Source organism: Chamaea fasciata, unplaced genomic scaffold, assembly GCF_029207755.1.
Source record: "Chamaea fasciata isolate MVZ Bird 193981 ecotype frontalis unplaced genomic scaffold, bChaFas1.0.hap1 SCAF_30, whole genome shotgun sequence".
NCBI classification, from domain to species: Eukaryota; Metazoa; Chordata; class Aves; order Passeriformes; family Sylviidae; genus Chamaea; species Chamaea fasciata.
In genome coordinates, this window is record NW_027094115.1 from 1,149,626 (window position 1) to 1,174,071 (window position 24,446).

Sequence of the window (24,446 nt, forward strand, 5' to 3'; positions counted from 1 at the left end):
GGTGCGGGGGGGAGGGCGGGGCGGGGGGAGGTGCGGGGACACGCGTGGTGTGTCGGGGGGGGGCGGCCCTTTGTCAGGATGCTCTGAGGAGGAGGAGGAGGAAGGTGGGTGATGGCAGCAGCCCCCGGCCGCAGCATCCCTCGGGGGTGGGGGGATTTTGGGAGGGTCGGGGGAGGCTGGGTGACCCCCCCCCCCCTTTTCCTCACCCCACCCCCAGCTGGCTGCATGCAGGTGTGGGGGTGCTGCATCCCACCCCTCCCCCCTTTCCCAGGCCTTCCTCCCTCGGTGGTACCTGAGCCCATCCCTCCTCACATCTCCACCCCCGGGGGGGGGCCGATGCTGCGGTCCCCCCGAATCCATCCCGGTTTCCACCCCGGTTTTCGCTCTCCCCCCCTCCGCCCTGCGGCTGCCGCAGCGGCGCTGGGCGCGGCGAGGGCGGAGGCGGGGGGGGGGATGCTGGGAGGGGGAACCGCTGGGGGCTCCTGGCCCCGTCCCCCAGAGCACCCCCGCCTTCTCCGAGGGCTGCTCGGGCCCCGCGGCCGGGGGTCACCGGGGCCCCCCTGGATTTATCCCGGCCGTGGCCCCCCCCCCGCCCAGTGAGCCAGATACGCTCCGAGAACCAAAATCTGGGAGTCCCCTTCTGCCCTGAGCGAGGGGGGGCTGGAGGTCACCCCCAGGATTTGGGGGAGCCGCCCCACCCTGTGTTTTGGGGGTGTCCTGGGTTGGGCGGCCGTTGGCAGCAGCATCCCCACAGCGCTCGGTGACAGTGACCTGGAGGAGAAAGGAGGGTCCTTTTGGGACCCGCGGGCCGGGGGGCGGCCGGGAACCCCCCCACGTGCGGCGGCAGCGCGGCGCCGAGCCCCCAGTAGTGGGTGACCCCAATTCGGGACTGGGGTCCTTGGGTGACACCCGTGGGTGTGCTGAGCTGTGTCCGTTCTCAGGTCCCATCAGTTCACCGAGCGCTCCCCGTTCTCAGCCACCACCCCGCTGGTGCCCCGAGCTGTGCCCGTTCTCAACAGCCTCTCCCATGGGTGCATTGAGCTGTGCCCGTTCTCAGTCTCTGCTCCCATCTCTGTGCCAAGCGGCCCATCCCCGGCTCTCACTGCTGCACTGAGCTGTGCCCGTTCTCAGCTGTCACCAGCGCACTGAGCTGTGCCCGTTCTCAGCTGTCACCAGCGCACTGAGCTGTGCCTGCTCCCACCTATGCGCTGAGTTGTGCCCGTTCTCAGCTCCTGCTCCCATCGGTGCACTGAGCTATGTCCGTTCTCAGCTGTGACGTCCTCAGAGAGCTGTAACTCGCCAGGGCAGTGCTGCCAGCGGGCGACTCCCCCTCCGGGTCCCCCCTCCCACGTGTCCCCAACCTGTCCCCGCAAGGCGTCGGGCAGGGCGGGGGCCCCGCGGGCCTTATCTGCTGGGCACAGCTGCGCCGTGTTTTCGGTGCTTTCTCCCCAATCTGTCCTTTGGGGGTGCCGGGGGTGACGCCGCATGTCCCCGCGTCCCCAGGATGAGCACGGCCGCCAGCCCCGAGCCCCTGCCCGAGCCCCCCGCCCCCGGGCCCCGCTGCCCCCCCCAGGAGGACCCCGGGTTCCTGCGAGCGCGGAGTGGGGCCGGGGACCTGCGCCAGGACTTCAACCTCATGGAGCAGAAAAAGCGGGTGACGATGATCCTGCAGAGCCCGGTGAGCTCCCGGCCCCACGCTTGCCCTATGTCCCCAAATCCCCCTCTCTTGTCCCCAAACCCTGTCCTCTGTGTCCCCAACTTCTTCCTTTACATCCCCCAACCCATCCCTCCCGGCCCAAATCCCGTCTCTCCTGTCGCCAACCCCAGCCTTCTTGTCCCTGGCCCCATCCTTTGTTGTACCCGCCCCATCCCTCCTTTCCCCAAGGTAATAGATGTCGCCACATGGTGGTGCATGTCCCCCCACCTGGCAATGTCACTGCCACCACGGTGCTGCTGTCACTGAGCTGCCAGGCCCACTGCTGCCACTGTGCCGGCAAGCCAGTGGTGTCACGGACACCAAGATGGCAATGCCACCACCACCGTGGTGCCATCATCACCACTGTGGCACCAAGCTGGCAACACTACTGCCACCAAGCCGGTCGGTGATGCTGTCACCGCCACCATCACTATGCCATCAAGCCAGTGGTGATTGTGCCATGAAGCTGGTGATCCTGGCACCACCAGTGAGCCACCAAACTGTAGGTACCGCTGACACCAAGTCAGCAGTGCCACCATCACCATGTCACCGAGCTGGTGGTGACACTATTACTATGTGACCAAGCTGGAGGTGTCACCAAGGCAATGGTGTCGCTGACACCAAACTGCCAGTGCCACCATCACCATGCCACCAAGCCAGCAGTGCCACTTCCACTGAGCCAGTGTTGCTGCCCCCTGCCCCAATGTCCCCAGTGGTCCCACCCACCCCGTTGTCACCTTGTCCCCGGTGCTGCAGTCCTTCCGGGAGGAGCTGGAGAGCCTGATCCAGGAGCAGATGAAGAAGGGGAATAACTCGTCCCACGTGTGGGCACTGCGGCAGATCGCCGACTTCATGGCCACCACGTCCCCCGCCGCCCTGCCCACCTCCCCCATGGGTATGTGGGGCTGGGGACAGGGGGGTTTGGGAATGCTTATGAGGGATTTAATTGAGGGGGTGGGGTGGGAAAAGCCCCAAAACCTCCAGGGACACCAAATCTTTGCAACCTTGGAATCTCCAAACCTCTGGGACCACAAAAACCTTTGGGACCTTCAGGGGCATCAAATGCTTTGGGACCACCAAACCTTTGGGGCCTTGAGGACCCCAAAAAACTTTGGGGTCCTCAAACCTTTGAGACCTTTGGGGCCCACCAAACTTTGGGGGCTCCTAAACTTTTGAGAAATTGGGGACTTCCAAACCTTTTTATGTCCTTGGGACCTCTGTGAACTTGAGGTGCCACCAAACCCCTGGGATCTCCCTAACCCTTTGAGGGCCATCAAATCTGGGGGAACACCAAACCTTTGGACCCACCAAACCTTGACAGCCACCAAACCCATTCCCACAACCCTCTGGCCCCCTCTCCCTGGTGAACCTCCCATGGTTTGGGGTGTCCCACCACTGATGGGGGGGTCCCCAATTCCCAGGGCTGGCGTCAGTGACCCCCATCAATGACCTGCATGGGACAGAGGGGCCAGCGCTGGCCAAGGGCGAGCGGCTGATGCGCTGCAAGGTTGGCAGCATCCACCGGCTGCTGGACCTGTATGGCTGGGCACAGCTGGGACACGCTGCTGTCACCGTGAGCACCCCAAAACCAGCACAGTGGGAATGGGGGGCCTGGAAAGGATTTTGAGGATACTCGGGGTTGTTTGGGGGGGATTTAAAGGGGTTTGGTGTTTTTCAGGGGGAGGTTGGGACCTGCTGCACCTGTACAGATGGGCACAGCTGGGGCACATCATGTCACTGTGAACACCCCAAAACCCCGCAGGGGATCTGGGGGTTTGGGGGAGTTGGAGGAGGTTTGGAGTTGTTTTGGGGGGATATTGGAGGAAATTCCGTTATTTTAGTGGGATTTGGTGTTGTTTGGGGGTTTTAAGTCCTGCTGGACCTGTTAACTGGGTACAGCTAGGGCACACCATCAGCACCACAAAACTTGTATGGGGGGACAGGATGGTTAAAAATGTTTTGGGTTTGAAGAGGAGTTGAGGGAGTTTGTTGAGGAGATTGTGTTGTTTTGAGATGTGGGGTTTTGGGTGGATTTTGGCTTGGAGGTGGCCGTTCCGGGGTTTTCTGGGAGGAGTGGGGAGTTTTGGATGGTTTTGGATGGAGATTTGAGGAATTTTAGGAATTGAGGTTCTTTTGTGGGATTTTGGAGGTTTGGGAGATGTTGGGTTTTTGGAGGGATGTTGGTGATTTGGAGGGGGTCTAAGGGGTTTTGGATATTTGAGGTGGGTTGGGATTTTGAGGGTTTGTGGGTTGTTATTTTGGGGGGGAGTTTGTGGGGGTTGGAGCTTTTGGGATTGTTGTTGGATTACTTTGGGATGTTGGTTTGGGGGGAGTTTCAGAAGTTTTTTAATGGTTTTGGGGTGATCAGAGAGGTGTGGGGGTTTTGAGGCAGTATTTATTTGAGGATTTTTTGGGGTGTTTCTCATCTCACTCTGTGTCCCATGGCAGCTGCGGGTCAGCAAGGAGCAGGAGCACTTCTTGGTGGCCCCGCAGGGGCTGGCGTGCAGTGAGGTGACAGCGGCCAGCCTGGTGAGCACCCCGCCTCTCTCCCCGGGGCTGCCTGGAGGGGAGCAGACCCCCTAAGTCCCCTGTGCCCCCCAAGGTGAAGGTGAACGTTCTGGGGGCCGTGGTGGAGCAGGGCAGCACTGGTTTCACGCCCGACGCCCGCAGCTTCAGCCTGCATGCTGCAATCTACGCCGCACGCCCTGACATCCGCTGCATTGTGCGGCTGCACACCCCTGCTGCCGCCGCTGTACGGGCTGAGAACGGGGGGAATGGGGGTCTGGAGGGGCGGGGGGGCTGAGGGAGATGGGACCTTTAGGGGGAGGTTGGGTTTGGGGGGATTTGGGGGGCTTGGGAGTTAGGGGAACTCGGGGGCCTTTGGGGGAGGTTGGGTTGGGGGGGATTTGAGAGGTTGGAAGGGTATTTTGGAGTGGTTGTAGGATTTGGGGTTTTGGGGGGACAAGGGGATCTTGGAGATTTGGGGGGGCCTGAGAAGGACTTGGGTTCCTTGGGAGTTTGGGGGATTTGGGAGGTGTTGGGAGATTTTGGGGGCAGCACAAAGTGTTGGGGTGATCAGGATTTTGAGGGCTGGGGTTCTTTGGGGACAGTTTATTTTTGGGAGGATTGTGGAGTTTGGGAGGTGGAGAGTTTGGGGGAATTTAGGAAGTTGCTTATGGAGGGATTTGGGGGGGTTGGAGGGGTTTGCAGGGTCGGGAATTTTTGGGGAGATTTTTTTGGGCGGTTAGAAGTTTTTTGGATAGGAGCTTGAGGAGGGTTGGGAAGTTTTGGAAGGGTTGGGGTTTTTTGCAGGGATGGGGTATTTTTGGGGTGTTGGTGGTTTTTTGGGGGGTGTTGGGGTTCCTTGGCCCCCTGCCCTGTTCCCCCCCGTGCCCAGGTGTCGGCCATGCGCTGCGGGCTCCTGCCCATCTCCCGCGCTGCTCTTCTCCTGGGGGACGTCGCCTACTTCGATTTCCGTGGGGAAGTGGAGGACGAGGCTGATCGCGTGGAGCTCCAGAAGTGCCTCGGGCCCACCTGCAAGGTGAGGGGACACCTGGGGGGACGCGGGGATCACCCCACCATCCACTGCCTGCCCCACTGACATCCTGCACGGGCGCTGCAGATCCTGGTGCTGCGGAACCACGGGGTGCTGGCACTGGGGGACACAGCCGAGGAGGCTTTTTACAGCATCTTCCACCTGCAGGCGGCCTGCGAGGTCCAGGTGAGTGCAGGGCTAGTGATGAGCTGCAGATGGGCCCAGCAAGTGCAGGAGGATGCAATGAGCTGTGCCAGGTCTCAGCCCCCTTACTCCCCCGTGTGCCAGCACTGGCTCCGAGGGTGGCTGTGGGGCTGTCTCAGGTGTCCCCAGCTCAGCGGTGCCCGGTGCCCTGCAGGTGTCCGCACTGGCGAGCGCGGGAGGCGCAGAGAACCTGATTGTGCTGGAGCGGGCGCAGCAGCGCGTGCCTCATGGCCTGGGCGCTGTGCGCCACGCCGGCACCACCTTTGGGCCCCTGCACAAGAGCCGCCTGGGCGAGCACGAGTTCGAGGCTCTCATGAGGATGTTGGACAACCTGGCGAGTGCCAAAACCCACCCAACCTGCCCCAAAATGCGCTCCGACCCCTCGGTTTATCCCTACGTGCCTGACTCCCCGCTCTGTGCTTTTTCAGGGATACCGCACGGGCTACACCTACCGCTACCCCTTCGTGCAGGAGAAGAGCAAGCCCAAAAGCGACGTGCTGATCCCCGCCACCGTGACAGCCTTCGTGTTCGAGGAGGAGCCTGCCGGGACCCCCGCCCTGCGCCAGCACGCCCAGAAGCAGCAGAAGGAGAAGACAAGGTGGCTCAACACCCCCAACACCTACACCAGGGTCAACCTGGCCGAGGAGCCGCAGGGCAGCACCGGCAGCCAGAGAACAAAGACCACGGTGAGGGGCAGCTGGGGCAGACGGGCTTGGGGATCAACAACCAGGGAGGTGAAGGGTGTCCTGGATTTGGATCCCGCTAGAAACTCGGGTGTAGGCAGGCCTAGGGACCATTCATCCTGTAATGATTATTTTGAAATCCCACCACCCCGTTCTAGTGGGGCCAAATGCCATTGGCTTTATCAGAGTCTTCCCTCTGTGTAAGATATATTTATTGGGGTCTTCTCATTTATTGGAGTCTCCCTCTATGTTACATTTATTGGGGTCTCCACTTTACTATCAGGGTCTCGCCTCTACATAAGATGTATCTATTGCAGTCTCCCCTCATCACAAGATGTGTTGTTTGGGGTCTCCTCATATTTATCAGGATCTCCCCTCTACATAAAATGTTTTTATTTGGGTTTCTCCTTTATGGAGGTCTCCCTTCAACACAAGATCTATTTATAAGGGTCTGCCCTCTATTATTTGGGTCCCTCCCTCATGCAAGATGCATTTATTGGTGTCTCTCCTCCATGTAAGACCAGTTTATCAAGGTCTTTACTCTACACAAGATGCTTTTTATGGGGTCTTCCTTTATTATTTGGGTCCTCCTTCTATGTATGATGCATTTAGTCAGGTCTTCCTTCGACGCAAGGAGTGTTTATTGGGGTCTCCCTGCATTTATGGGGTTTTCACTCTATACAAGTTGCATTTGTCAGGGTTCCCCATCTATCATTGGGGTCTCCTGCTTCCCAAAACACCTTTCCTGCGTTTCCAGTGGCTGCGAGCAGATGAGGTGGAGAAGGGCAGCAGTGGGACCCCAATCCGCATTGAGAACCCCAACCAGTTCGTGCCGCTCTACACGGACCCACAGGAGGTGCTGGAGATGCGCAACAAGGTGGGGTGGGCTGGAGGACAGGGGCGTCCAGGGGTGCTGGGGTGGGTTATCCCTGTCCTTGGAGGGGGTTTATCCCTGCCCTCACCCACAGATCCGGGAGCAAAACCGCCAGGACGTGAAGTCTGCCGGGCCCCAGTCGCAGCTGCTGGCCAGTGTCATCGCCGAGACCAGCCGCAGCCCTGTATGGCACCTGTGTCCCCCTGTGTCAGCCCACGTCCACAGCCCTGCATCCCCAGCCCCATGACGGCCCATGTCCCCAGCCCCCTGTCCACAGCCCATGTCACCCTGTGTCACCCCATGTCCCCACTGTATCCCCAGGCCAGTATCGCCCCGTATCACCTCTTGTCCCAAGCCTCACATCACCCCACATGCCCAGCTCCAAGTCCCCCTTCCCAGAGCACCCAGCCCTTCCCTGGTTCCCCAGCATTCCACAGGTCCAGGGGCAGTGACACCACTCCAAGGGCAGAGGGGACACTGTTTGGAGGGGGGACACTCCTCAGACACTGCTCCAATGGGGTTGACACTGCTTGGGGTGGGGGGTGGGGGTGTTGACACAGTTCCAGAGGGTGTGACACCACTCTGGAGGGATGACATCTCTCTGGGGAGGTTGACACTGCTCCAGGGGAGTGACACCACTCTGGGGGTCTGTTTCAGTCCACTGAGAGCCACTTGGGGGATGCAGAGGCCAAGGAGGGCCGGGAAGAGGCTCCCCCCGAGGCAGAGCCCCCCAACCCCTTCAGCCAGCTCACAGACCAGGAGCTGGAGGAGTACAAGCAGGAGGTGGAGAGGAAGAAGTGCCTGCAGGGTAGGAGAGACACCCCAAAACGCCCAAACGCCCCCGGCTGGCCCTGAGGGGACCGAGGGCCAGCATGTCTCTCTGTGGCAGGTGAGAAGGACGCGGCAGCAGAGGAGAGTGGGGCTCCTCCTCCAGAGCCGCCCCCTCCAGAGCCCCCAGAGCCTGCAGAGCCCACGGAGGGTGAGTGGGGTGACAAGCACCCCAAAACGAGGGGTGGGGTCCCAGTGAGCAGCAGGAGTGGGGGGACAAGGGCGGCTTGGCCAAACTGCACTGAGATGCAGCTCGCTGTCACCTCGTGTCCCCCCAACCTGTCCTGGGGGGTCCCCACTCCAGAGGGGCCAAGCACCGATAAGGATTCATGGCAGGAGGATATGAGCATCTGCTGATGGCTCTGTCCCCCATCCCAGTCCTCACGCTCCGGCGGGTGCGATGTTCCCATTGTTCCAATCCACAGCGGGTGCCGGGGCGCAGCTCGGGGCTGTTGGCTCTGCCATGGTGTCTCGTGGTGTCTGTCTGTCTGTCTGTCTCCACAACGTCTCCTTTCTCTTTCCTCCCCGTGTGCCTGTCACCCAAGGAGTTATCCCTGAATCCCTGGCGCCGTAGTAAGTACGGAGAGGCCACCCCGGTTGAGGGACACGGGCTCGGGGGGATCTTCGGTCTCCATGGCCCACTCCAGACCCACTCGGGGGAAATCCCTTGGGGAATCCTTCCTTGTTGTTGCTTCCTGCTTTTCCTGCTGCCTCTTCCAGGCTCTCCATCCCACATTGCTTGTCCTGCAGGGAGGGGGGCAGCTCAGGGAAGTGGTGCCTGTGGCAGGACAGGATCAAATCCCAACCTTCTCCACTCATGAAGGCCAAATCCTGCTCCTGTCCAGGCCCCATTGGACATTTGGGGGGATAAACCCCCCCACAACACTGGTGCTGCTGCCCCAATTCCCTGTTCCCTCTCCCCTTCCAAGGTGATAAGAAGGCCGATGGTGGCCAAGCCCCCTCTGATTCCACTGCCAAGAAGGAGCCACCAGCTGTGGTGAATGGAAAAGATGAAGAGCAAAGCACTGAGGAAAACCTTGGAAAAGGGGGGACAGACCGGACAACTACCAATGCTGACCAGGATGCCCCCAAGGAGAAGGAGACAGTGACCAGCAACCCTGTGTCCCCTGACGGTTCACCCTCCAAATCACCCTCCAAAAAGAAGAAGAAATTCCGGACCCCATCTTTCCTGAAAAAAGGCAAAAAGAAGGAAAAGATTGAATCATGAGTCTCCCAAGGCCTCACACATGGCCATCCCAGGGATCCCCGGGATCTCTGAGACTGGGAGCGCTGGGGCGGGGGCAGCTCCTGCCTCGTGCGTCTGGCCGAGGTGCGGCCCAAAACCCCTGAAATCCGGCTGTTTTCCGGGTCCTTCTGGCACAAGGCATCTCATCCCCCTTGCCACCCACCTCTTGAGGCTGTCACCGAGCTTAGAGAGACTGTGGTCCCCATTTGGGGAAATTCCCGCTGCATCTCCCTCCCCCCTTTCCCTCCTGGGCTCCGGCCCCTTCCCATCATGGGCCAAGGGTTGAATTTTCTCCACCAGAGCTCAGGTCTGCTTGATTTGAGGTTCAAGAAAAGGGTGTTTTGTGGTTATTTCTTCACCTTCTGTTTCAAGATCTGCTGGAATGGCGCTGGCTTCATCCCCAGGAAAAACTGTCCATCGCTCCGCCAGGAGAACGGGATCAAGCTGAAGGCGGGGGATTGCTTTTCCTGAAGGAGAAGCTGAGATTTTTCCTTCCTGGATTGTAATCTTCCACTCCTTGGGCTAAAGAAGCACTTCATCCCCTTCTCCTGGTACTCCCACCCCATGTTTTCCCCACCCAAGGAAGAGCAGAAGGATTTCCCACCACTGGAAAAGCCCCCACCTCACTTGCACGACCCGCACCTGGGAAAACAGGGAAAAAAAACCTCTGGGAATTGTCTGTGTTATTTAAAATGAGCAAAACTCACTCACTAAGTGCTACTTCGGGATGAACACACACTACTAATTCCTGCCGGCCTCCACTCACAACGACCCCATCCAGACTGGATCCCTGCTTTTCCCAGCTCTGGATTCCCAGCACAAGTTCAATCCTTCCTGGCGTTCTCCTCCCTCCCAGCGTTACAACCTCCTGGCCAACCCCTTCCCGGGAAGAGCCCCAGCCACGCTGATATTCCCCACAGCCATTTCAGCATTGGGATTTGGGGATAAAACAACAGAATCAGCCCCCCATCCTCCCAGTTTCCTGGGGTGCTCGCCCTGAGCCTTCCTGCATCTGTGGACCCCTGTCTAGGAGGTCTGGAATGCCCCAGAACCCCGTCTGGGGTTCCCTCACCTCAGCAGGATTTTCTCATGTGCCATCACTGTGGTTTCAAACCTTTTCACTGCTGCAAGACAGCTCATAGGGGTTGGATTCCCTCCGGAAGAGCAGGAAGCCCATGGAATGGGGGGTGCAGGAAACAGCAAAGACATCCCAGACAGGGATCTTGCCAGAGCCCCATGGCCAACCTGAGCCTAAATTTTGGGAAGAGCCTTTGCCCTGCCCATTGTCCCCCAACAGGTCCCCATCCACTCCTGCAGGGTGGGGGGCACCGAGGGGACACTCTGAGCCCCTAAACCCCCTCTGCACCCCCAGCCCTGTCACTAGTGGGAGGGTTGGCTGTTCCTCACTGCCACTGATTTTAAGGCTCTTTGAGGCCATTTTTGTCCCTGGCCTGTTCCCCTTGGGTGACCCAGAGCAGCAGAGCCTGAAGAGACAGCTGTGTCACCTCCCCAGGGGTAGCACTGTCACACCTGGGGGGAATTCCTGAATGACAGCACTGCCACACCCCCAGCCCAACCTGGGGGAAACCCCAGGGGTTCTGTTCCCCCTTTGTCCCTGAAGGTCTGTCCCCAAGGCCTTTGGCACCTCTTTTTCCAAGGTCCACTGGCTTTGCAGGGGAGCCTGGGATCAATTTCCCCCTCCATGAAATTCTGGGGAGTTTCAGGTAGAAAGGGACGAAGGCTCAAGTGCCACCATAATCATAATGACGAGGGTCCTGGCTGCATAGCTGGAATAAAACGAAGCCAAGATCACATCCCGGGACCACCCTTCGGGTAATTCCCCCACCTCACCTCCTTGCCTCCCCCTCACTCCAGCAAGGCTCAGGGTGGTGGGGTCTCTCCAGGGGAAGGCAGGAAGGGGGCAAATCCCTGATCCGGGGCCTCCACATCTGCACCTCTGCTGGAAAACAGAGGTTGATCCCATGTTGGCAATGGGGAAGGACGAGTCCAGCTGGACCCAGCACCCCTCCTCCCAGCTGGGGCTGCCCAGGAAGGCCCCGGTGGTGGGGCGGGTGTTGAACCCCCCGGAATGCCACCGGGAGGAGGCCGGGATGTGACATGTTCCCGCGTGTGACAATTGCGCCCGGGAGCGCGTGGAACGCCGGTGTAAATAAAACCCTGTGTTTGCCACCCGGCAGCGCTCGGAGATTGAGGGGAAAGGGATGGGGATGATGGAGGTGGTTGTGGGGATGAGACAGGATGGGAATGGGGTTGGAGCTGGGGATGGGATGCGACGGGACGAGATGAGACGGGGGTGGAGCTGGGAATGAGACAGGGATGGGGCTCAGGGTGAGGACGGCACGGTGTCACGGTTCAGGAATGGCACTCCCCGATTCAGTGTCTTCACTGAGGCGTCCCGGAGCCGCTGGCACTGGGTGCGCCGGACACTGGCAAGGTTGCAGCAGCTTCTCAGAGAGGGCCCTCCTGAACTCCCCCGCTACCGAACCCAGGCACGGCCGCAGGACGTTCGGACTCCAGGCTGGGCCGGACGCACCGACCCGACCCGTCTGCTTGAACCCGGGGACCCGAACGGAGGCTGCGGGTCCGCCCGCCGGACGGGCTGGCAGCAGGGCCGGGACCGGGGAAGAGACGGGCCGGGCCGGGCAGCAGGGCACACCGCAAGCGCCGGGGGAGCGAGCCGGAGCCTGCAGACGGCGACAGCCCCGCCTTCCTGCCGTCCTCTTCCTGCCGGCCCCTTCCTGCCGGCCCCTTCCTGCCGTCCCGTTCCTGCCGTCCCCTTCCTGCCGGCCCCTTCCTGCCGGCCCCTTCCTGCCGGCCCCTTCCTGCCGTCCCCTTCCTGCCGGCCCCTTCCTGCCGGCCCCTTCCTGCCCTCCCCTTCCTGCCGTCCCCTTCCTGCCGGCCCTCCCCTGGCGCCTCGGGCTGGGCGGGCTCCTGGGGCCGGTGGCGGGCGCGGGCCGCGGCGTGCCGATGCGGGGCTGAGCTGCCCCTCAGGCTCTGCCCCCTCAGGCCCGGGCCCGCGGCGTCGAAGGGCGACCATGGGCCGCAGCCGCTCCCGGTCACCGCCGCGGCGGGGTGAGGGAGCACCGTGGGGAGCCAGGGAGGGACGGGAACCCTGGGGGAGGGCAGGGGGCACCCGGGGGACGGGGCCTGGGGAGATCTGGGTGAAAGGGCCAGGCTCGGGAGCGGCCCAGGGGTAGCTGGGGGGACTGAGACCCTCCGGGGGGGGAACGGCGAGGAGACCCCGGTTCCTCGTCTGGGGAAGAGCAGACTCCCTCCCGCATCCTCCACTTCTTCCTCTTCATCCTTTTCCTTCTCTTCTACTTCTCTTCCTTCTCCTCCTTCTCTTCCTCCTCTCCTTTTCCTCCTTCTCCCCCTCCCCATCCTTATCTCCTCTCCTCCCCCAGTGTCCCGTCTCCTCCCACCCTTCTCCACCTTCCTCAGGTTTTTGGGGACCCTCACCCCCTCCTGGCTGATCCCCCCGGGTGATTTCCCCCCTGGATGATTTCCCCCGCTCCAGGTGGAGGTTTTTCCTGCTGCTCTTTCATTTGTAGGGGTGCCCAGAGGGATCCCTGAGCCCAGGACTGTTCTGGAGGGGTGGGAGGGGCTGTCCCGGAGTCTCTGCTTGGAGCTGGGATTTTCTGTGGGATTTCCTTTGGGTAGTGGGCAGGGAAGCAGGAGCTGATCCTTCCCCGGGCAGAGCGCCGGCGCTCGCGCTCCACGTCCCGGGACAGGGACAGGCGGCGGCGGGAGCGATCACGGTCCCGAGACAGGGACAGGAGGAGGAGCCGGTCCCGCTCCCCACACCGGAGACGATCCAGGTGAGGGCAGGGACCATCGAGGTGAGGGGAGAGATGTCCAGGTGAGGGTGGGGTCTGTCCAGATGATGGAAGAGACATCCACGTGAGGGCAAGGATGATCCAGGTGATGGCAGGGATGTTCAGGTGAGGGCAGGGATGATCCAGGTGAGGGGAGGGACATCCAGGTGAGGGCAGGGATGATCCAGGTGAGGGCAGGGACACCAGCGTGGGGTGGGGACAGCTAGGTGAGGGCACCCTGAGTGAACCAGGAACAGTGGGAGCCCCAGATGGGGATTCCAGGTGGGAATTGCAGCCCCACCTCATGTGCCCCAGCAGGTCCCCACGCCGGCACCGCTCCAGCTCCTCATCACCAGCGCGACCCAAGGAGCGTCGGGATGAGGAGAAGAAGGAGCTCAAGGACTCCAAGAAGGAGCGGCAGATCACAGGTGAGGGGGGAATTTCCTCTTGGAACACCCCCAGATGCCCTGTGGGGCTGGGACCAGCCCAGGGGCACCCAGATTTTTCGGAATCCCAACATTTGTGTTTTCACAATCCCCAATTTTCTTCCCTCAGAGGAGGATTTGCAGGGCAAGACAGAGGAGGAGATCGAGATGATGAAGATGATGGGTTTTGCCTCCTTTGATACCACCAAGGTGAGCACAGGCCTGAGGCCACTCCAGGGGCTCTGCAATGTCACCTGCCCTGTTTGGGGATAATCCATGAGATTTTGAGACGTTTCTTCTCAGGGGAAGAAGGTGGACGGTGCCGCCAATGCCTACGCCATCAATGTGTCCCAGAAGAGGAAGTACAGGTGTGTTCCCCTTCCTTTGGGATAGGAAGAGGATTTTGTTTTGTGAGGTTTTGACTCAAAAGCAGAGGTCAGAGTTCTCTAGCAGCCCTGGGAATGGGGAAATCAGAAGGATGAGGAGTGAGGAGCACATTAGGAACAGGTGGGATGTGCCCAGTGAGGCCTGAACAGGATCGGAGCAGCAGGAAGCAACACTGTTCACCTGGTTTATTCCCAAAGAACACCCAGTTTGTCAGTTCTGCTCCCTTTCTGATGAAAACCTGGGATCCTCACACAGCCCAACCTTTGGAGTATCTCCTCGCTGGGAGCCTTCCTGCCCTTTTTTTGGTCAAGTGCCGGGGGAATTGGGTTCCCTGTGGCCACTGAGCTGCATTCCCAGCCTCTCCCGGGTATTTTTGTCCCGATTTCCCTGGATCCAGGGCTGACTCTGCTTCCATCCTCGCCCAGGCAATACATGAACAGAAAAGGAGGATTTAACAGGCCCCTGGATTTCATCGCCTGACACTGGGACATGACTGCCACCACGAAAGGATGTCACTTCCCTGCACTTTCCTGGGTGGTTCCGATGATGGATTCCAGTGGAATTTGGGTTATTCCCAACAAGTCACAAAGGCCAGAGCTGCCACGAGTTTCCGTTTCTTGGATTTTGGGGGGGTTTTTTTACAACAAAGGTTGGTTTCTGGGTGGGATTTTGCTGTGTTTTCCCTGTTTTTGGTTTGTTTCCCTGTTAATAAAACCCCGGATGTATTTTTTTCCTTTAATTTTTACCATTCAGAGATAAAGGAGGGCCTCCATTCCCACTCCCACAAATCCTTGGAATTGATACAGATCGGCTCAATTCTGTGGGGCCCCACTTGAACCCTGGGCTGAAACTGAAGGTGCTTGGCAGGGGGATCTTTCTTCCTCCCTCAACCCCACCCAATTATCAGTTTGGGGCTGCGAGGCCCCTCCATCACCTGCCCCCCGGGGGGGCAATGGTATCTGGGGTGCTCCCAGTTTAAGGAGGAGCTTTGGGTTCTCTGAGCCCTGCGTGGGGTGGAGGTGCTCTCTCTGTGGGTGGTTCTTGATGTGGAGGGCCTGAGGTGCTCCCAGCAGTGGGACAGAGGGGGGGCCTGCCGGGGGGTGGCATTGCCCTGGTGTGGGGGTCCCTCCCAAGGAGGGTGGCTGCTTGGCAGGGGAGGTGGGGGTCCCAGCTCTGTGGGGGGGTCTGTCCCTGCCGGGTCCCCGTTCCCCGGAGGAGTCTGGCCCTAATCCGGGGATTCCCTGTCCCGGGGGGTCTGTCCCTGCCCAGGGAGGTTCCCGTTCCCAGGGCTCTGTCCTTGGCCGGGGGGGTTCCCGCTTGGCTCACGTTGCTACACGTAGCCGTGGCCCCGCCCCTTCCCCGTCCGACCTCGCCATTGGCTGAGCGGCAGGAAGTGAGTCAGGGCAGCGCGTGCGGCCAGCGGGGCGGGGCCGGTGTTGTGGGCGGGGCGCCGCGGGGAGGTCGGGCCAATGGCAGGAGGGTGTGGCGCTTTCGTCCAATGGCAGCGAGCGGGGGGCGTATCCTCAGGTGCGGCGGTGCTCCCTCTCCGCCGCTCGTGGAGGCGCTGGGTGGGGCCTCCGCCTCGTCCTCCAATCAACGGCGACGCAGGGCGGGGCCTCGCTCATCCTCCGCCAATGAGAGGCGGAGGGGGCGTGGCGCGCGCGGGGTCTGGCGGAGCGGCGCTCGGGGCGGGCAGAGGCCGCCGCTCCCCCCCCCGCCGCCGGTCGCGGCTCGTCCCGGCCCCGCCATGGCCGCTCCCCCCCGCCTCGGCATCCAGATGCTGCTGGAGGCCGCCGAGTTCCTGGAGCGGCGGGAGCGAGGTACCCCCCGCCCCCCCCCCGGTGTCCCCCGTGCCCCCGGCCGGGCCCCGCGGTGACCCCCGCCCGCCGTTGTGTCTCCGCAGAAGCCGAGCACGGTTACGCCTCGCTGCGGCCCGGCGGGAAGGACGGGGAGGCCCCGCGGCGCCGCGCCAAGACACGGAGGAGCGGCGGCGGCGGCAGGTGATGGAAGCACCGGGCGGGGCGGGGCGAGGAGGAACCGGAGCGAAAGGGCCCGGCCGTTGTGGGGCTGCAGGTCCGGCCCGGCTGGGAGAGCTCCCGGCACCGTGCGGCCGGGCCCGGTGTGCCCCGCTGTCACTGGGCGTGGGTGACAGGCCCGAGGGGGCTCCCGTGGCCGTGTGATCGGGCCCGGTGAGGCCGCTGTTCCTGGGCCTCTGGCCGGGCCGGGGTTACCCCCCCGGTTCCCGGGCTCTGATGGGTCCCCGCTGTCACCGGGTGTGCGACAGGGCCGGGGGATCCTCCGGTCATGACGCCGCTCGGGCTCTGCTGAGGGCCCTCTGTGTCTGGGTGTGTGACAGGCCCGGGGGCTCCTGTCCCCAGGTGTCCCGGCTCGTGGGGAGTCACTGGACCTGTGGCCGGGTCGGGGAGACTCCCCGGTCCCCGGGCTCTGGTAGGGCCCCCCTGCCATCACTGGGGGTGTCACAAGGCCGGGGGCACCCTCCTGTCTCCAGGTGTTTGGGGCACAGGGAGGTCCTCCTGTCACTGGGTGTGTGACAGCACTGGGGGACCCTTCTGTCATCAGGTGACCCGGCTCAGTGAGGTCCTGTTGTCACTGGGTGTGTGACAGGACTGGGTGGGGCTCTGCTGTCACCAAAGTCCTGCTGTCGCTGGGTGTGACACCATGGGTGGGACCTTTCTGTCCCTGGGTGACTGGCCCAGAGAGGTCCTGCTGTTACAGCGCAGTGGCAGGGGACCCTTCTGCCACCTTCTTGTTTATCCACCCTGAAACCCGCCCAGAGCCTCCCATTATCCCTCCTTGGTTGTTCCTCCCTCTTACTCCTCGCTGATTTTAAATCCTAAACCACCTTTTCTCCACGTTTTAAGTCGGCTCCAAACACCCACATTGAATTCCAGGAGCAAATCCCACATCGTGCAGGCTTTATTCCATCACTTTAATAACCTTCAAATCACTCAGCTGATTTTGGGAAGGGCTGGCTCCAGATGTGCCCCCAGCCGAGGGGACACTGTGAGGGGCAGCAGGTCCATCCCAGCGTGTCACTGGTGCTGGATGGAGCCAGGGAGGAGCCAGGCCCTGATGGCACCACATCTGCCACTCTTTTCCTGGTTGGGAGCGATCCCGTCTGTGCGACGCCACGGCAGCTGACCTTTGGCAGCTGCCAGAACAAATCCAGCTGGATTTGCCCATGCTATGATTCCCTGTGTCCCCCGGGGCTCGGGTGGCTCCCGTGCAGGTGTTTCAGAGTGCCAGGAGCCGCTCGAGGGGCTGCCAGGGCCCCTGGGCTCAAATCAAGCAGGCTCTAAGTAAATCTGGGAGTTTCTCCTGCCTGGACACGCTCCAGGTTTCCTTCTCAGAATATTTTGTTTGATTCGGGCCAGTCTATTATGATTTTCAGGAATAAAAAACACATTCCAAAGGGAAAGCTGGTGATCAGCTGAGGTTCAGACTGGTGGGAATCCAAATCAGTGACTCTGTGGGCATGAGATCGCTCTGGAGGGGATGCTGGAGCCGCAGATGTGGGAGCTCCACCTGCCCCGGGGTGAAGCTGCCATCGCCTCTGTCCCTGCTTATTTTATCCAAAATTAAAATCCATCAGTTAGTTCATCTTTTTCTAAATATTTGTGGTGGTGAATGCAAGTCCTAAAGAGAAAACAACCATTCCAGGAAGGATCAAGGCAGAAAAGATGATGGACTTGTAATTAATGATTGTGGAGGTGATAGGAGTCTCACCCCTGTCTGTACCAGTGCTCAGGAAGTGTTTGGATAATTTAGAATCAGCGAAAAAAACTCGTAAAGATTCAGCCTATGGCAACCCCTTCGTAGAGATCTGGCTGTGAAACATGCAGATTTATCCAGGGGAAAAAACTAATGGAGAGACTGCACAGAAGCTGGAGAGCTGAGCACTTCCGTTGTGTCAGGATCATCCCACTGGAGTGGGGAGTGTTTCTGCTGGGATAGAATTTCTGGGATAGAATTATCCCCACATTTCTGGGGATGTGGGAGATGTGGCCCCAATATTGCTAGAAGGCAACAGAGCCACTGGAGCAGGGTGATCCATCAGGAATGCTGCTGGAAAAGTGAAGGAGACCTCAGAGAGCATCTTCCACTGCTGTGATGGTGACATCCCTGGTTTTCCCTTCAGTGACATCCCCTGTTTTTCCAGCACTCCCAGATCCCGTGGGGCCATCCCAATAGACATCCTCACCTGAACAGCCTGTGGGCTATTCCCAGATTTGTGTTTTCAGGCACATAACAACATTTTTCCCAAATTAGAGTGGTGCTTCTTGAGGCCTCTGGAGGTTTTAGGAAGTCAGTAGGCAGAGACACAGCTCTTCCCTAAGCACAAGGGAACACAAGCTGTGTGGTCTCCCGTGGCTTCTTCCTGAATTTCAGTGGAGGGAAAGTCAGCCGTAGCTTGTGTTTTCCCAACTCCGTGGAAATTGGGAGTTTCAGGGTGACTTATCATGGTTTTAACATGTCGGTGCTTTCGGGGTCTCCTCCAGAGCTGCTCTGTGCTGTTGGACACAGGGAAGGCTTTTTCCATGTTATGTTCCTGGCAGGTCAAGGGACAGGGATGAGCTGTTGATCCCAATCCCAGCTCTAAAACTTTAAACTGGTTTTAAATCCCATTTTATGGTTTTCCTGACCCTTTTTTTGACACTTATCTGGCAATTTCTGTGTCTGCATCCCACTATTCACCATTCCTGGGTATGGAGCTCTGGAAGCCCCCCAGATCTGCAGCTTTTCCTGGGAGCTTTTGCTAATTCCCACATGTTAATCTCAACTGTTAATCCCTAATCAGCCAGAGGAATTAATAACTTCTTCCTTCTTTTTCAGGTCGACACACAATGAGATGGAAAAGAACAGGTGAGTGCCAGAGGGTTGTCAGCAGCTGGGCTGGGAGGAATTATTGTTTTTCCACGGGTATTCTACCCCTGGAAAAGCAATATGAGATGGGTTGAGAGGGGGAGTGGGAGGGAAGGAATGGAATAAAGGACATCAAGGATTAAGGCATTCCCTGTCCTTGGTTGTTGGGAATGACATCCATCTCCACAGCCAGCTCCTGCTCTGCTTACTCAGGAGAATTGTCTTTTCACAGGTTCCTCTTTGAGCCAGTTGGAGTTTGGGATTTATCCCATGTAAATCCCACTGGTTTTGCCTATGTTGTCATCCCGAGGTCCTTTGGGTGAGAAAGTCCCTGTTCACTCCCAGAGTACCCCAAACAAGACCAGCAGGTCATTGCAAAATCCATTTGGAGCTGCCTGGGATCAGGCAGCTCAGGGATGGGTGTTACAACCCATTCCCAAGGATCTGACCTGCATGTTGGGATTGGAGTGATGGACACTGAAACCTGGGATGTGCTGGAAGCATCCCTGCTTTCAGCAGAAAAAGGGATTTCCTCAGGGAGCTGGAGTTTCCCTCCAGCTTTGATGTCCTACCTGTTAAAGCAGAGAAAAGCCAGATGTTACAGGAAGAGGGAGGATTCCTGGAGCACAGTCAGTGCTCTTGCAGGGATCTGGGGTTTTTGGATCCAAAACCACCCTCTTCCTACTAAAAATATGGAAAGGAAGCAGTCCCAAGGGATCTGCAGCTGGGTGTTAGCCTGGGCAGCTCCAGCTGTCAGCAGGAACCAAACAGCACTCCTGAGATGGAATCTTTCTGGGAAGAGAATGACCAAAAGTGGATATTCTCACCGAGAATTCCAAGGTCATTGGTATCTCGTTGCCTGGGATCATCCCAACAGCCCAGGATGCCAGCAGGATTTATCCATGAGGTTTGTCCAAGGCATCCTTTTGCCTGGCTGCTGTTTTCTCTGAGTTTCTGGAAGTTCATGGAGGCTGGGAAAGCTCCTGGTCGGGTTTAGCTCCCACCACCCCATTTTTCCACACCAGAGGGGTGGGAATGCCATTCAGGAAGCTGATCAAACTGTGTGTTCCCATTCCAGGCGTGCCCAGCTCCGGCTGTGCCTGGAGAGGCTGAAGGGGCTGGTGCCGCTGGGGGCAGCGGCCGGGCGGCACACGACACTCAGCCTCCTCACCAGGGCCAGGCTCCACATCCAGGTGAGCCCAAAAACAGGATCCAACATCGGGATCGGAGCTGAGAGCAGCATCTCAGTATGGGGCATGGGCTAGGATAGTGCTGAGTTGGGCTGGGATAACTGGGAGAGCACTGGAATCATGATGGGATAATGGGGGGAGCACTGGGTTGTGCTGGGATAATGGAGGGAGGAGAAGGATGGGGCTGGGAGGATGGAGGGAGGACTGGGATGGGGCTGGGGTAACTGGGGGAGTTCTGAATTGGGCTGGTATAACTGGGAGACCACTGACATCAGGAGAACTGGGAGAGAGCCAGTATTGGGCTGGGCTGACTGGGAGAGTTGTAATCCATACGACTCCACATCCCAAGCGTGCTGAAGACAGGAGCCTCTCGGGAGCTGGCAGTGGCTGCGCTGGGGTGGTTTGGGCCAGGAATGCTGAGTGGTTCCGAGGGAGTCCCGGGGACTCTGGGTGCCCTGTGTGCTGCGTGGTTCTGAGGGAATCCCAGAGCTCAGGGTGCTGTGTCCCCCCTGCAGAAGCTGGAAGACCAGGAGCGCCGGGCCCTGCACCAGATTGAGCAGCTGCAGCGGGAGCAACGGCACCTCCAGCGGCAGCTGGAAAAGCTGGGGATGGAGCGGGTCAGGATAGACAGCATCGGCTCCAGCCTTTCCTCTGAGCGCTCCGACTCGGATCAAGGTGAGAGCCTGTGCTGGCGGATGGCTGGTGAGAGGCCTGGCCATGCCAGAGCTCCAACCGTTCCCATTCCTCCAGCAGAAGAGATGGATGTGGATGTGGAGAGTACGGACGACCTCCCAGCTGATCTGGACTGGAGCAGCAGCAGCCCCAGTGACTCAGATGAGCGCGGGAGCCTCCAGAGCCTGGGCAGCGACGAGGGATATTCCAGCTCCAGCGGGACCAGGGCAAAGCTGGCGAGCAGCCGGAAGCTTCCTGTGGGGATTTAGGAAGCGCTTCCCATCACCATGGCACCACCGCTGTCCCCTTGGGATCCCGTTAGCCAGCACACCGACCCTGCCAGCATTCCCTGCACAGAAACACCTGAACGTCCCGCCGGTCCAGCTGCTCCCGGGGCTCCGTTTGCATCGCCAGCCTCTCATCCCAGCCAAACCTCCTCTGCCAGGCCCTACATTCCAGCCACGCCTGAAGCGCCCAGGAATATCCTGGCAATAACAGCAACCTCAAGAGCCTTCCCTGGGTTCTTTCCAAGGCTATCACTGCCCGGTATTCCCTATCTTCTCTACATTTGGGTGGCAACATCACGTTCCCAATCCTCAGGACCCAAAAAGCTGAGCTTTTGGGAGGAGATATGAAGAGAAAACCGATCCTTTGTGGAGTTTCCATCTGTGACAGAGCGAAGCCAAGCTGGGAACACAGAGCATTTTGGGCACAGGGATCAGCCTCAGTCAGGGGTTCCTTCCCCCGACTCTAAATATTCAGGGATACCCCATCCCAGCCCTCCCATCATCCCAGAGCATTCCTGGCATGGGGAACAGCGCTCCGGGGGCTCAGAGCCATCCTCACCCCTCAGGTCAGCCACCTCTGGGTTGAGAAGTTTCTGCCCTCCCTAAACCCAAACCCCATCACCTCCCGTGGCATGGCATTCCAGACTCCTGGAATTCCCTTTCCATGCTTCTAGTCTCGGGGACAATTTTTTCTACCTCGGAGGGAGCCCATGGACTCTCTCCACCCCTTCAGCACAAAGATGATGCCTCTGCTCAGCAATAACCCCACAGGACTCCCCAGATTGTGTCCATCCATCCATCCGGGATTTTTCCAGGCTCATGGAGGATTCCAGAAGCCACCACAGAGAGGGAAGGCCCAGGGGGCAGGGGGCTTTCCAAGCTGGAGCACACATGGGTTGCCCGTGGTGTGGGTTCGTTTCCCAATGCGCTGGAGGGAGCATTCCCACCACTTCCTGCTTATAGAGATGCTCTGGGAATGTTGACATGTAGAAAGCTCTGCTTCCAACACCTTCCTTTTCCCCTCGAGCTGGTCCAAGGGCTTTTCCAGCCCCATGAAGCTGGCCAGGCCCTGGTGAGGTGTCAGCAAGGAGCTCTCCCAGGGCTTTTCCCAGCGCTAGGACACAAACCCTAACCCTCTGCTAGTCCCTTTCAGGAAACGCAGGTGCTGAAAGGCATCAAAATGCTCCGTGGAGTGCAAGGGGATGAGCAGCAGGAGACTCCAGTGCTTTTTCCTTTCCCCCTTTTTCCTTTTCCTTTTCTCCTTACCCCTTTCTTGTTTCCCTTTTCTCCTTCTTTCCTGCTTTGCCTTTCCTCCTTTTCTATTCCCCTTTACCGCTTTCTCATTTTCCCCTTTTTTTTTCCTTTTCAACACCCCAGTCCCATTCCTGGCTCACTTGGGGAAGTGGGAAGCCCCCCACAGGCCCCACAAGTTGCCCAAATCCCCCGAGTTCTGGCTCTTTTTCCATGTGCTGGTTCTTAAGAGAAAAAAAAAAAAACCAAACACAAGGAATTTTCCTTTAAAACTGCTGGAATTTTCCACCCTCTGGCATTGTTGCAGACCATGGGCACCTGAGCTCAACCCCCTGCACCAGCAAAAAGGGAAAAAAAGGCAAATAGATGGAAAAACACCAGAAAAAGAGGAATATCAGCCCTTGGGGGCTGGTGGCTGAGGTGGCTTTTGCCTTCACCTGGGGAATCCCAGCAGAGCCCTCTGGGCAGGTGATTTCCAGCACTGGGAAGGCCCTTCCAGAGGTACAAAACGTTGATTTTTTGGTTGGTTTTGGACATTCTGAAAGTCTGGCCTCAGCACAAATGAGGGGGTTGGGCAGGTTTGTGCCTTTTTGAGTTCCCAATGCCTTTTTTTTCCCCCCTTTTTTCCCTTCCTATCCCAGACTGACCCTTCCTGGCCCTTTGCACTGTCGGGCTGTGCTCCAGGAACCCCAAAACGCTGCACTAACCCGGAATCTCTGGGTTCCCAAAGGTGGTGCCAACCTTTTCCTGGAATTCACTGATCCACCAGCATTCCTATGAAATAAACTGCAGGAAGGACTTTTTTATAGGTTGTGACAAAAATCCAGGGAGTGGGGGAATAGGATTGGGGCACAGGTGGGTGGGAATCAAAACCACCCATTTTTGGGCTGTTTTTCCTTTTTTTTTTCTTATGGAAGGCATATCCTGAACTGCCAGCTCCCGGGAAGCACCAAAATGTTTGTTTCATCCTTAATTTTTCCGGTGGAGCCATCCCGTCTCCACTCAACCTTTCTTTTATTATTCTTCGGGACACCTCTGACTTGAGCTTTTCCGTCATTTTTTTCTGTTCTTTTTGCTTCCCAAGAAGTGGATCCACCCCACCCTCGGCTCCATTGGGCAGTTGGGAGCGGACATGGATCCCATTTCCAGCCGTTCCTGCTGTAAATATGCCATTGTTGGGTGAACCCCGTGTCAAGCCAATAGAATGGTGCTTTTTTTTTTTTTTTTTTTTAGGAATTCCGTGTTTTAGGAGATCTTTGCTGTGTCCATGGATATTTCTGTCTTGTTTGATTGTTAGGAAATAAATTATTTCGTTACAAAAGAGAAGCGTGAGCTGGAATTGCTGCAGGAAGGGCCTGGGGACAGTGAGGACAGAGATCCACACTCCTGTGGGGAGTTGTGGAGGGTGAGAAGATCCCCCCTGAGCCTCCGTTTCTCCAGGCTGAGCCCCCCCCCAGGTCCCTCAGCCACATCCTCATCCTTGACCCCTCCCAGGTGCTTCATTCCAGTGCTGCTCCTGGTTCTGCGGTTCCCCGGGCTGGGCTGGGGCTTTGTCCCTTGTCCTGTCCCTGGGCTGTGCCGGGGGGCACCCCTGAACCAGCCCCTGCCCTGTGTGTCCTAGATCTGCCCCAGGGGGATACGGCAGGTCTGGGAAGTGAAGGGTGACACCGTGACCTGGGGCACAGGGCGTGCCATGGGGATTTTGGGGTACACATGGTGGTACAGGGGGCACAGGAGGTGGCAGAAGGACGTGGAATGAATGGGGGGACAAGTACAGGGCAGCTCAGGGTGTGAGGGTGGCATGGGGGGTGGTACACAGGGTACAGAGGGGCACGGCGCGGGGCTGGGCCACCCTGGGACCCATCCCAGTGCCTCACCTGGGGCAGGTGCCCCCCCGTGGGGCCCTGCCCTGCAGCCGCGCCCGCACTGAGGGCTCTCCAGTGGGGTCAAGGCGGTGACCAGGGAGGGACATGCCGGGAAGAGGAGCAGGGGGAGGGGGAAAGGGGGCCACACTCGGGGTGGCAGGGCACAAGGCTGGGGGGATGGGCAGGACGTGGGGGATAAGGGACTTCAGGGACTATGGGGGATCCGGGGGTGTGGGAATGTGGGACGTGAGCTGGAGGGCACAGAGGGGGACATACTGATACAGGAGAGGGGACATGAGAACATCGGGGAACATGGGGGGGCATGGGGGACACAGGAACAAGGGGCAGACGGGAGTTTGGTGACATGGAGACATAAAGGATTTTGGAGGGATGTGGCAGGGTGGGACATGAAGGAACAGGGGAACAGAGGGGATTGGGGGGGATTGGAGGGTGATATGGAGGGATGGGGGGGAATATTGGGGTGTTGGACCACGGTGACACAAAAGGGACATAGGAACACAGGGGTGTGGGAACACGGCAGAGAGGAGGGATATGGTGATATGGTGGGAAGGACATGGTGGGG

At 59.1% G+C, this 24,446-nt stretch overlaps 3 protein-coding genes across 5 annotated transcripts; all 3 read left to right on the plus strand.

The window, feature by feature from the left end:
- Window positions 1-51: 51 nt before the first annotated feature.
- Window positions 52-11,256, plus strand: ADD2 (adducin 2). Its single transcript, XM_066206114.1, has 15 exons — window positions 52-104; window positions 1,504-1,678; window positions 2,453-2,591; window positions 3,118-3,269; window positions 4,145-4,225; window positions 4,299-4,448; window positions 5,094-5,237; window positions 5,319-5,417; window positions 5,590-5,769; window positions 5,864-6,121; window positions 6,876-6,995; window positions 7,087-7,176; window positions 7,650-7,800; window positions 7,882-7,971; window positions 8,750-11,256. The coding sequence occupies exons 2-15, from the start codon at window positions 1,505-1,507 to the stop codon at window positions 9,046-9,048; spliced, it is 2,127 nt and encodes a 708-aa protein (XP_066062211.1). The 5' UTR covers window positions 52-104; window position 1,504; the 3' UTR covers window positions 9,049-11,256.
- A 705-nt stretch (window positions 11,257-11,961) lies between these two features.
- On the plus strand, window positions 11,962-14,453 carry SNRNP27 (small nuclear ribonucleoprotein U4/U6.U5 subunit 27). Of its 2 annotated transcripts, none has more exons than XM_066206153.1 (6): window positions 11,962-12,159; window positions 12,785-12,905; window positions 13,218-13,330; window positions 13,458-13,537; window positions 13,631-13,695; window positions 14,140-14,453. In XM_066206153.1, exons 1-6 carry the CDS (start codon window positions 12,123-12,125, stop codon window positions 14,192-14,194), a joined length of 471 nt encoding a protein of 156 aa, XP_066062250.1. In that variant the 5' UTR covers window positions 11,962-12,122; the 3' UTR covers window positions 14,195-14,453. The 2 variants fall into 2 exon arrangements, with proteins under 2 accessions (XP_066062250.1, XP_066062251.1); XM_066206154.1 differs by having other exon boundaries at window positions 11,964-12,159; window positions 13,221-13,330.
- A 979-nt stretch (window positions 14,454-15,432) lies between these two features.
- On the plus strand, window positions 15,433-23,324 carry MXD1 (MAX dimerization protein 1). 2 transcript variants are annotated; one of them, XM_066206145.1, is made up of 6 exons: window positions 15,433-15,534; window positions 15,618-15,714; window positions 18,569-18,598; window positions 19,677-19,791; window positions 20,304-20,463; window positions 20,542-23,324. In XM_066206145.1, the coding sequence occupies exons 1-6, from the start codon at window positions 15,462-15,464 to the stop codon at window positions 20,727-20,729; spliced, it is 663 nt and encodes a 220-aa protein (XP_066062242.1). In that variant the 5' UTR covers window positions 15,433-15,461; the 3' UTR covers window positions 20,730-23,324. The 2 variants fall into 2 exon arrangements, with proteins under 2 accessions (XP_066062242.1, XP_066062241.1); XM_066206144.1 differs by having other exon boundaries at window positions 20,304-23,324.
- Window positions 23,325-24,446: the final 1,122 nt, after the last annotated feature.